Source organism: Pterocles gutturalis, unplaced genomic scaffold (genome assembly GCF_000699245.1).
Source record: "Pterocles gutturalis isolate BGI_N339 unplaced genomic scaffold, ASM69924v1 scaffold961, whole genome shotgun sequence".
NCBI lineage: Eukaryota > Metazoa > Chordata > Aves > Pterocliformes > Pteroclidae > Pterocles > Pterocles gutturalis.
The window spans coordinates 1842-14044 of NW_010099908.1; the positions used below are offsets into that span (position 1 = coordinate 1842).

At 34.6% G+C, this 12203-nt stretch overlaps 1 protein-coding gene across 1 annotated transcript in view; it reads left to right on the plus strand.

The window, feature by feature from the left end:
* The first annotated feature begins 870 nt into the window (after positions 1-870).
* ANO3 (anoctamin 3) overlaps positions 871-12203 on the plus strand; it is a 66373-nt gene continuing 55040 nt past the window's right edge. Inside the window, exons 1-3 of the mRNA XM_010077531.1 lie at positions 871-1081; positions 2058-2129; positions 6050-6186. Of these exons, the coding sequence (XP_010075833.1) occupies positions 871-1081; positions 2058-2129; positions 6050-6186 (420 nt within the window). The remainder of the gene's footprint in view (positions 1082-2057; positions 2130-6049; positions 6187-12203) is intronic.

Here is a 12203-nt window from a genome sequence, read left to right on the forward strand (position 1 = left end):
TTTTTACGAAGTATTGTCCCAACTGTTTTGTTCTGTTTTTGAAATGTGGGGGGGTTTGCCACCACCTGCTTCTACAATGTTTTTCATAAAGGTTACCCAGTAGGTAAGACGATTAAGAGCATTCATATAATTCTATAACGGCGAAGGGGAAAGTAAATTTTGTAGCTTTGAGATGAAAGTGTAAGTATTTTACAGAATGGAATGCCCTTAGCATCTGTATTTTAGCTTGTTTTTATTACTAAATTCACACCTTATAGTATACAAGAGCCTTGCAGGAATAGATTTATTTTAAGTTATCATAGTGCTTATAAGTTATTCTTTGTGCCAAATGCTGGAATACAATAAGAGACATACTTATTGCAGTCATGGTTGTCAATTCATATTGTCATTCTATAATAATTACTAAATACATATTTACTATCTGTCAAACCTGCACATTTAGAAAGATATCTAATTGTAATTACTAAAATGGAATAATGATCATGTTTATGGATAATGATGGCTGTACATGGCCCTGTTTTTGCAAATATTGTAGTAATAAGAAATAGTGAACAGTGATGGTCAGAAACAGCTAAACAGAGGAATAAAAAATATTTTTGTATCAGAAAAAATCTGCCTTTTGATAATCATCAGATTTAGAATATTGCAAATTTGAATTCTGGGGTGTTGATGGGAGTGTAGGTAAAGAATTCCTGGACTTTGTTCCCAACTCTGTATTCTTCTTTGAACTTTAAATATCTTAAACATTTTTGTTTAGTTGGAGAGTTGCTTATTAAGTAGATGAATCACCTTGAATTTTCATAATTAGCTGTATTTGTCATTGCCTAATATGGCAGAGCTTATGTTCTTTCTCTTTTGTTTTTTTTAGGTATGAATACAAGCAAGAGTGAGACAGTGAAGGAGCACCCATTAAAACCCTCTAGAAGATCTATGCCATGCCTAGCCCAGAGCCAAACACATCCTCAGAGTCTGAGCAAGCATTCCTCTTTCCTGCAGCCAAATCGTGTGCAGCCACAGCCCCGGCCTCAGCCTCTAAGTGCAGGGACATCTACAGCTACAGTGGATGTGGTGTCAGAACGAGGTAGGAGGTTTTTCTCTTTCAGGAGCTTGTTCCAACAAAGGGAATGGAAGGGATCTATGGGAATATAATTTGAAGTCTTGTGGTGTCTTGGATATTCTTTTTTAGCATCTTGTATGAAATTATAAGGGCATCTGATAAGCTTTGACTTGTTTAGATATGTACGGTTTGTGGGAGAGATGTTTTTGCACAAAACAGCTAGAAGAACCATGGTACCGAGTTCTTGAGTGAATCTCTATAATGTCTGCAGTGATGCTTAAACTAATTTTGATTTTATTTTTCTGAATTACAAGATTATTTCCTGCTCACTGAAAACAAGACAAGAAAGTGCTCCTGTATGCTGGGGAAGAGCATGAAGGTTTCTATAGCCTGTCCTAGGAGAGAGTGAAAAAATAAATATTAGACTTGTGGCAAGAAATGTCTTTAAGTATGAACATGTAGGAGCAGATTTATTCATTCATGAGTAGCAAAATTGGGGAAGAGTGGTACGGAGAGAACGAGAGGAAAGGGAGAAAATGCGTATGAATTTTAGTTTGTGTTGGAAAAAGGAACTACTTTTATTTAAGGATTTCTATTTTAACAGATAAACATGCCTTAACAGAGAGACTAGTCTGGTTGGAGATCCCAAGCACTGCGTGTGTCACCTATTGCCAACTGTTGCCATAGACTATTGCCAACTGTGGGTGAACCTTTATAGGATAAATTAACTTGACTGGCTTCTGCTCCTAAATTTTGATAAGTCTTTCCTTGATGTTGATAGGCACTTATTATTACTCTAGTAAGTTTTTTCAATGAGTTAAACTTCTCTCAGGAAGAGAGTGAAAGTCTAAAGTGATCTTTTTCTCTTTTCCAGCAATGGAAAGTGCTCTTCAAAATTTCAGCCTAAAGTTTTTAGTTTGAGTCACTGACAGCTTTAAAAAGTGTATCTTTACTTATAAAATACATGTGAATGCTGATATGAATATTGCATTTATTCCAGCTAAAGTAATGGAGACTTTGGAAAACAACTTGCTTAAGCTGTCTAATACAGAATACAGTGATCCATTTTTAGGTAAGTTTGAGTTTGAACTGAAATAATAATAAATGATTCTTCAATTACACTTGCAGTATTTAAGTGTGGGAAGGCCATGCTTACCCTAAACTGCTGTCTTTTTTGAAAAAGGAGACTAAATGTAACTAAAGAAATATGTGCTGTCGTTAAGTTTCCTGATGCTTTCTCACCTTTTAGACTACCAGTAAATAGGGACTAAAGACAGAGAAGTACTTTTTTCATGCATTCAGTGTAACCTTTTCGCATAACAATCAAGAAGTAATTTTCAAGGTTCAAAATTAATTAACTTCGAAATTCCCTGCCCATGTATTACCCATCTGAAGTACACACAGATATTGCTGCACCTTGCACAACTACTGTGAAAGGTCTTTTTGCTCACAGTCAATGTAGCATCAAACTAGAAATCATATCTTCGTGCTGAAGGAAAGAGATCTACTTTCAGAAAGCTATTTCTGCTCACCTCTCATGTATTTTAGCATTGATTTTCTTGATGACTAAAATATATGATAGATAAGAGGCTCTTCAAGGTCTCCTATAGAGGTAGCTACTGGAAATGTGAGTGAAATTGATACTTCCTCCAAAACAAAATCAAAATGTTCCAAAATCATGACACAGAGTGAAAATTGGGCATGAAGATTGTGTAAGAAAATCATGTGTCTCAGTGAGGTTCCAGTTGAAGCTACTCTATTCTCTTAGTGTAAGTGTAATTGTTTTAATTGGCTTCATTTTTTTTTATGTCCTGTTCTATTTTTCACTAATTTCTTACACATACACATGCTGATATTATTGAGTATTTATGTATGGCAGCAGTAATTCTTTCTCTAGTAAGTGTTGTGCTGTTTTTCATTCACATCACCTAGTTTTAACCTGAAAAGAAACAAGGAGGGCTCAGCAACTGAGGAAAAGATTGAGTCTCCTCAGCTCAAAATGGTTTTAAACTTTGATGTGGAAGTTTCTCCTCTTCTGACTACACTCTTTGAAGGGACAGAAAAAAAAAATTAATGGTAGCCCTTTTCTAATTTGATTTATTAATTTGCCTATGTTAATTGAGTCCATCCCAAATTAGATCACTGAGATCTGTGAAGTTATTCTGTATTTACAGAAATGTAATTGGTTAGGATGTTCAGCTACAAGCAAGAAAGGAAACAGTATTTATACATGAATTCCAGAAGTCAGTAGCAAGAATTGCCTTAGATAAAAATCAGCATTTTCTGAAATTTCATGACTAATTTATTAATTTATTTCAGTAAGAACTCCCTTTTTCTAGGAAGAATCATTTTTTTTCTTGGTGTAACTGAGATAATTGCACTCTTCTCATGCACAGTACAGGTGAAAAAGCTGTGTAAGGTGCAAACGCTCACAAAAGCAGGAACTAATATTCCACCTAATAGTCTGATCTTTTCTCAACTTGCCCTTTGGCTTTAGCAAAAGGAATAGAAGGACAGTGGCAGTATTTGGACGGATAGTGACTTGTTTTTCCATTTGCTAGGTCCCTTTCCATTGTTAAAATTACTATTAGTGTTGCCAGGTTTTACTTCCCTTTTTCATGTTCACTTTCAAACACCATGAGACAGATTTATAAAAGGGATTTCTTATTACACTACAGATTAATGCCTTTAAAAATCCAGTTTGTCACATACTTAAATCATTAAGATTTTCAGGAGTTAGACCATATTGGAAATCCAATTAGACTAGGAGAAAGACTTGGAAATCTGATGCTGTGCTTGTTAATGTAACAATCCAATTTGCTCATTATAACACAAGAAAGCATATAAGTAGCTTTCTGCGGATCCTACAATCAGAAATGGTAGAGGATCATCTGCTCTCCACTGTTAGGCTGTAATATTTCATTTCGAATAAGATGTAAAAAATGAGTATTGGATAATATGCTCAATAGAAATTGGCATTCAGGATTTAGACATGACTATCTAATTTTAAGTCTTTTTCCAAATAAAGCCAATACTCATTAGCAAATAAAATAAGGGAAAATTATTTCATAACTTTAAATTGTCTAAATACAACATTTCGTACTTTTGCAAAGTTTTGGGGGGTTTTTTTTGAGTATTAGGTGTACTTGTAATGTCTAATACACTGAAATTTCCCTCATAAAAATAGACTTTAAATGTAAGTAGAGTCTTTCTTTCCGCTTAAATGGCCTATCCAGATGAAAAACTTTAGGTTTCATAGGCCTGTCTCTACTTTTCATTTTATTGGCTTCTATAACAAGACCTTGATGAGCTAAGGGCTCATCACACCTGGGCATGTGTCAAATCTGCAAAGTTGCTTAAATATCCCGCTTCCTGTTTTGTATACCTACTGTTTGAAACCTTCTTCGCAGTCTTTTTACTACATTCACTACGTTACACAGAATAACTTGTATATTAGGTTAAAACATTGTTTAAAATAAATAAAATCTCTGACGATTAAAATAGGCTATTTCATACATTAAGATATCCCTTCACAGATTTACTGAGGTTAATATTCAGTATCAGAGATTACCAAGGGCTCATTTTGTGTAATCATTACGTAAGCATCTAAATTGCAGAAAAAAACAGCTCTTGGTAAATGCTCCGGCTTAATATTTCATCTCAGAAATGTCTAGGCTACATGAGATAATTGTGGTTGTTTTTTTTCTGTAGTACTTACTGTGGAGAATTTAACTGAGCAACTTAATGAAAAATACTTTGTTGTTGCAGATGAGCTTTTATGAATATAAAATTAAGGAGATTCAAGATTGTGGTTCCCACAGCAACCCTGACTTGTTTCTTGGCTTCTATTTAGGGTTTAGAATTACTGGGCTAAATGCTGTTCCCAGTTCCCCTGACTTTTCCCATGTTGATGTGAAAGCTGAGATGAGAACTTGGCTCAGGATTTGTGGGTAACTTTTTTGTCTGAATATGCTTCTATTTCCAATTTGTCCAAGATATAGCTGTGTGGGAATAATTATTCCAACTTTTAATCTTTAAAATATTTTTTCAAGACTACCCCTTTTCCAATGTTTATTAAGACTTGCGTGGTCCAACGTTGCACAGGCATTACCCCTCATTTTACTCCTGCTGGGTATATGTGGTAAGTATTGCCATGATTTTTTGATGGAGAATGTGCAGGGAAATTAAAGTTTCCCTTCCGGAAAAAAAGTCTCCCTTCTGATAGAGGATGTAGAGTGACTCAGAGACTTATGTCCTTCTAACTTGCCTGCAGTGATGGTGCAAGAGGAAATTTAATTTGTGAGAGGGGATCTTAGTAAGCTTTGAGGAAGGTCCTCAGTCACCTGTAGCTACCTTAGGGTACTCAACTAAGTTTTATAAAAACTTTTGTTGGGCAATTGAAAACAAATCCAATGAAAACAAAAACACTTTCTTCATGTTGTCATCTTTGACCACCATCAGGTACACCTCTTAAACTGTGTTCTGAAGTGGTCACTGCAATCCCTTAATGTGCAAATTTTCAAATACTGTGTCTAATGATGAGGAGCAGGTGTGTAGGGGAATCAGGTGTTTCCATTGCTTGTTTAAATTTAAAACATGAGATGTTACTCTGGTCTCCAGGATGCAGCTCACTATTTAATAACACATTTTGAGTCTCAACAATTGTGAGTCAAGCAGAAAAGCATTTGGTTATTTGCTTTATATTGCTTTGTGGGTTTTTTAAACTACCGTGAAGAATGTTGTTTGCTTTTTTGATTTGAATGCTAATAGAAAAAAAGTTTCTATAGGCCTTCTAAAAATAGAAGTTGCTTCTAGTTTAAGACAAACATGATAACGTTTCAAGTAAAAAACTTTTGTGGGAAAGGATAGAATATACGCTATTGAAATGTGGTTACTTAAAATGAATATTCAACTGTGGCTGTAACAGTAATGTTGATTTCTCCCCACTACAACCTAAAATGAGCCCACTGTTTTCTTCTGTTTTTGCGTTAGACATAGGAAAGGACAAAGATACATACACAGATGATTCAGAACATGGAAATTATGATGCTCGTACAGATCAGTCGTTGCTTATTCACAACAAGCTTACCAGACAGAAAACAGAACCTCGGACTAAATCATCTTTAAAGGTAATGGACACAAAATTTTATTAAACTGTATCAGTTGTCAGCATGTGCTTAAATGTTTTTAAAATATATTTTTTAAGGGATTAGAGAAGTTGCAGCTTAAATAAGCATCTTATGGTAAGAAATTTAGGTGTTTCCCATATTATAGTTTAACCTATAGAATCAATGAATGGAATTCTTTCTACCAAAAGTGATCAAAATAATATAGAATCAAGGACTCTAGGAAGCAGTAGCCTTCTTTCAAAAAGTATTGCACTGAATTTAAGACATGGGGTTCCCAGCATGGAGGGAAATTCATGTCATCTGGGAGGCCTCAAGAAATTAAGAGAGTTTTGAAGAACTAAGTTTGTGTAGCAAATGATCAGTCGAGAGTGATCTAAGGTGTAGGATTCTTCTAAACAAAATCCAAGTGATGGCTAGACACGTTGAATGAAAGATAAAATTCACTTTTATATAGGAGAGCGTAGGAGTATTCTCAGGAATGTCAACTAAAGCACTGGAAAAGCCATATCACCAGAGAATACTGACATGTTATCTTGCTTAGTAATTACCTAATCGCAGTATTCATCACAATCTATATTCTACAACAGTTCAACCACTATGCTGCCAAAGAATTATGACTGATTTGTAGTCCAAAACATGTTTTTTTTGTTGTTGTTCTCCCTCTGGACTGGGAGACGCTTAATTTTCCTTTCCATTAGCATAATTGCTTTTAAAAGTGTGACAAAGAACCTAACCTCAAGAAGTTCTGAATTATTTTCTTCTTCAAGAACTGGAAGTAGTATATTCTGTAGAACAGCTTTTACCAGCAGTTCTCTGATCTGTGACGTGTAAAAGCATAAATAATCCTGTGCTACAAATCTAGAGATGCTTAAATTGCTTTAAGGTTCCATAATTGTAACTTTGTGATTTTTAGGATTGAACACATGTTTCACAAGAGTTGTGTAACTATTGTAAAGCTTGTTCTCTCAATCACACTGATCATCATTACTACAGGATTCTGGAACACATGTAGCAGGTTGAATAATAGGTTATAATAATAGCTATTTAATAACTTTTAGACAGGTTTACAGGTAATTGCATTTACAGATTGGAAATTTCTGACTTGAAACTTTGGTAATGACAGACAAGGGTTATATTTTGATCTAAACCATTGCCCGTAGAACTTTTTGGGTTCACCACTTTTTTTGTCTGTTTCTGCAAGGCTAGGCTGAATTAAAACAGAAATAATAATGGATGTTCTTGTTTGATTTTATTGATTAGGTAGACAAAGCCTTTTATGTTAAATGTGGCTTAAAAGGCAGAAAAAATAATGCAATATCTGCAGGATTTAGACTATAACATTATAGAGAATTAAATATTTGTAATAACAAGTAAGGACCCTGCCAAAAAAATCTAGTAACAGATAATGACTTACGTAGTAACAGGCATTTCACTGTACTAAAGCAAAATATTTTTTGTATTTTCATGTAAAATGGCCACTGGCTGTGTTTTCTCCAAGCTCTGCGTTCAGGACTGATATAAAGTTTATAGGCGGGCAGTAAGCTAACTTTCTTTCAAAGTTTAAAGAAGAGCCTTGTATTTGTATTAAGTTTAAACAAAAATGCACTTTTTATATCTCAGTCTTCGTATGTCCTGACCTACTGAACAAAGTGCTTCGGAGTTTAAAAACAGCCTTCTGAAGCCTTTTAGCTTTTAGCCTTTTGGCTTTTAACCTTGACAACTCCTTTTATCACAGCAATTACTTTGGAAATTTCCTTCTGCTTTTATGCTGTTTTTGCAAGTGAGGCAACAACTAGGATTCTCCTCCTGTTTACTGTTTGCCTGCCACCACAGGAAAAAGACAGAGAGGATTTAGATTAGTCTTATATTAGACAAGAAGGTTACTATTTTGCCTTTGGATTATTGTGCAAGTCTTTGTGGCCATTAGTGGAAGATGTCTAAGGGAAACTTCTTCCCAAAATGGATATAAAACTAGCAAAAGGAGGCTTCTAATTCTTTTTGAGACTGTTGAAAGCACAGAAGACAGCTCTACAGCTTTCCAGCTGGTAAGTACTCTCATATATTTGGAAAATAAACTGATCTATCATGATTTAAAAAGTCTTCTCAGTTTGACCAGAGAATGAAAATGAGAAGCACCACATTGACAAAGCGTACAAGGAGAAAAGCTTATTATTCTTCACTGCTTGTTAATGTTTCTAATTTATTCTTGTTGTGGAAGGGTTGTTGTACACCTGAGAGACTCAGGGAGAAGTTGCTAAAAAAGTTATTTGCAGTTAATGCTTGGTACTATTATATGGCTCAGTGACGGGCTACTTGAATACTTCATTAATAACGAATTTGTCTTGCTGATGTGATGAAAGCCGATAAACATTTTTTTCAGGAATTGTTTAGTGTTTCAAATCACATACATGATGCATCACTTTCCATAAATCTTATTTGTATCGCTGCAGTTTTAAAGCTTTAGAAGCATCAGATAATTTAGATGTAGCATCTGGATGCCAACATTGATCTTGATAGTCATCTACTTTTCTCATTTCCTTGATAATGATTTATAACTCGTAATCTCCTTTAGTGTAGGTTGGTATCATTTCAGAATCCACAGATTTCACGTGGAAAAATTGTAAGTTGTTCAGACCCATTAAAAAGCTGTCTTCATTATCCTTCTCTGCCATCTTTTTTGTCACCAACTGCTGCTGAGATTGTGTACAAAGTATGACTTCATGTATGTGATTCTACCAAGGGATTTCATGAAGAGGAATGGTGCCAACAAGTGGCTGCTGAGCAAAGTATGGAATGAGTAGTATCTGCTATTGCAAGGGAAAAGTAGGAAATGAGGTCCCTGAATGGAAAGTTGATATTTGAAATGTTCTGCTTCCACTAAGAAAGGAAAGCAGGCTAAACAGACTTTATCACTTGAATGGAATGCAACATTTGTCCAGAGAAGCAGCAAAGTCAGTAGCAGTGCATGCTTTTCTGTACCAATTACTGGCATGTGTATAGTGGCAAGGTAGGAATATTTGAAAAACTACACTTCCATTTCCTTTCATTCACTATGTCATTGTTACTCTCTTTGATCTTACAAATTTTTTATCAGAATAGTTTTTTTTCTAGGTAGTGTATTTTGCTATCTGGCAAGGTAAAGAAAGGAATTTTAGAACAAAGTTATCATATTATCACTATGGGTTCAGGAAGTATAAAGAAATGCTGCCTATACAGTATTATATTTTACTGCCTTTTTCTGGTATCCACTATAATACTGCATGTCTGGACTAGCCTTGTGTTGGATAAGATCTGAAACAATTTATCTTTCAGTCTCTGGAAATGTTACATAACTAAGGAATTATAAAATAAGATCTTAAATAGGCAATTAGACAAAACATATGGACAATTGTATCTAATGAGCTGGACATATTGTTGAAAATTCATTATAATTTGAGCAAAATTCAGTATGTTCAGTGTAGATTATTACAGTGATTATTAAAGGATAAATCTACCCATGAAAACCTGAAATACATTGTTTAGGCATTTTATTGGATTCTTTCAGATTTTGAACGTATCTATTCCTCTCTGTCCTGCAAAACAAATCTTTTGCTTACAGAATTTCATGGTGGTGTGAAGAATGGAATAGATTAAGTGTAATATCTGCAGAATAAAAGTGTTCTTCAATCTTAATATTTTATTTTCCACACTTCTGCAGGAATTATTTTCTGTTTTCATTTTTTCCAATTTAAGTCCATGACTTTCAGAGTTGCACAGATTTGTGCTATATGTTCCAGTGCTGGCAATTTATCGCTAGTTTCACATACATTATTTCTTTCAAAATCCTGCTCCTGCATTCAGTGGAAGTCAGGCATGCGTGCTGAAAGAGAAGGTTTGGCCATAAAAATGTTTTAGTGTATAAATAAGAACAAGATGTTGTTAGCTGACATCAGTGTACTGGAAAGGAGAATAGCAAAGGCAGCTTGATAGATAAGGAGTAGTCCATACATGCAGTCTAATAACACAAAAGTAAATAAAGTTGAAAAGGAATGATAACAGATAAAATCATTATCCCAGATTAGAATGACAGGGTAAAGTGCAACAAAAGTTAACTTCATGTTTATGCTTCTAGTGCATGGCTCTCATCTGCTATGAGGTTTTGTTTAAAAAGAAAAAATAAAAGCTCAGAAAATATTTCACGAAATGCAGGGAAAGTAGTAAGTAATTTTGTCATAAAGATGAATGTTTTGAAAAATAAACCATGTAAAGAAAAACTTTCAGTGAGCATGTCGGTATGCTTGTTAGGACCTCCCTATTAGACTTAAAGAGCAAATAGAAGAAAAGTGTTAAAAATAGGAAGGCTCTTCCTGTCTCCAGGCATCCTCCATTGCTGCTTCCTCATACAGTAACATTGAACAGACTTCCTTTCAAAATTTTACGTAAGATCATCTAAACCTACTCCTTTCCTGAAGCAAAATGTATTTTTCATATGATATGCAAACGTATTTTTCATGTTTACTCTGTAAGTCTCAATAGAACTAAAAAAAGTGAAGAAGCTAAAATAGTTACTATTTCTTTAGTTTACTCCTAAAAAGCAAAACTGCGGTTTTATTAGGGAGGTCAGATAGTTCTGGAAGGCTTCCTCTCTGTTCAGAACACAGCTCGGTTCGGCACAGTTCCGGCAGCCTCTTGTGTTAACCGGGCTGTGTTGTCTTTGATGCCCAAGAGAGTTTGGATATCTTTGCACGTGCAAATATGTCCCCAATTTTCTTTCTTAGATTATGTTCATGGTTATTTACAAAAGAAAAAAAAATATACACTTAAAAACAATCAATCTATGTTTCCAGAATTAAGTAATTGAAAGGCTGAAAATAATAAATCTATTTCTGGCTTATCTGTTCCAGACCCCTTCAGTCACAAAAAGATGATTGTAACTTAGTCGTGTGCTTAGAAAATTTCTCATAAAGAACACCTTAGAGTATTTTTAATCAGGGTATGATTTTTAAAATGTAAAAAATTAGTCTAGTACTAGTTTATAATAATTTACAATATTTTCACAGCTAATTCTGTGTAACTTAAGAAGTCTGTAACCTTGTTGAGGTTCCAGGTTTGATTTTTTTAAACATCCTGAAACAAAGTAAGCATTAATTGGGAATCTCACTTTTGTTCATGAAAGTGAGCCCATTGTAGTTAGTGTCAGAAATGTATTTATTTCCAGAAAATACTTAAAGGTAAGAGTTGAGTCATAAGCTCTGAATGTAGACACTAACCACTGAAATGGTGGCATCCTACAGTGTGAGTATTACTGAAGGTGTTAATGCAAAGTTCATGGTAGCAGTATTCAGGGAATTAGTAATCAAAATAAACGAGGTGGTTTTCATGAATCAGCTGTAATCGGTCTACTTAATAGCATCTTGTGAAATTCTGAAAACAATAATAAATTATACTCTAATAAAGTTTTATTTTATGAAAAAATAACCTTTCTACTCAGAGCAGGAAAGCTGTTCATGTAGATTTTGCAGTTTTAGGTAGTCACCATGCCCAAGAATTTCACAGATCAGACTTTACCTCTGTCAGAATTCCTGCCCTAGTTCCTCAAATTGTTTCCATGGATACTTCTGTCTTATACATGATTTAGTAGCCCTGAACTCATCCATTATTATCTCTAAACCATCTCTTAAAAACCAAGACGTGAAGAGAGACAGAAAACTGCTTTTCCTTGCCCCACCTTTGATAACCAGTGTGTTTTGCACTGTAAGCTTCATTCTCCCCCTCTTAGTCTTCCATTCCATGCTGAATTTCCTTGCAAGTGTACAAAGTAATTATATAGATATATAGAGGACGTTCCATACAGTGCTGTTTGGGCTGTAAGACTCCATGTCAATAAACTTTATGGTGGTGTTTACAAAAGTTTTATGTGTCAGCAATAGATCAGTAAACATGTTATTGTTTCCATGAGGAAGCAAATCCATTTCAAAGCCTGTTTACTTGTCTTTCGTTCTTTCTCCAGTGTCTTCTGGTTTTACAACTTTTCCCTA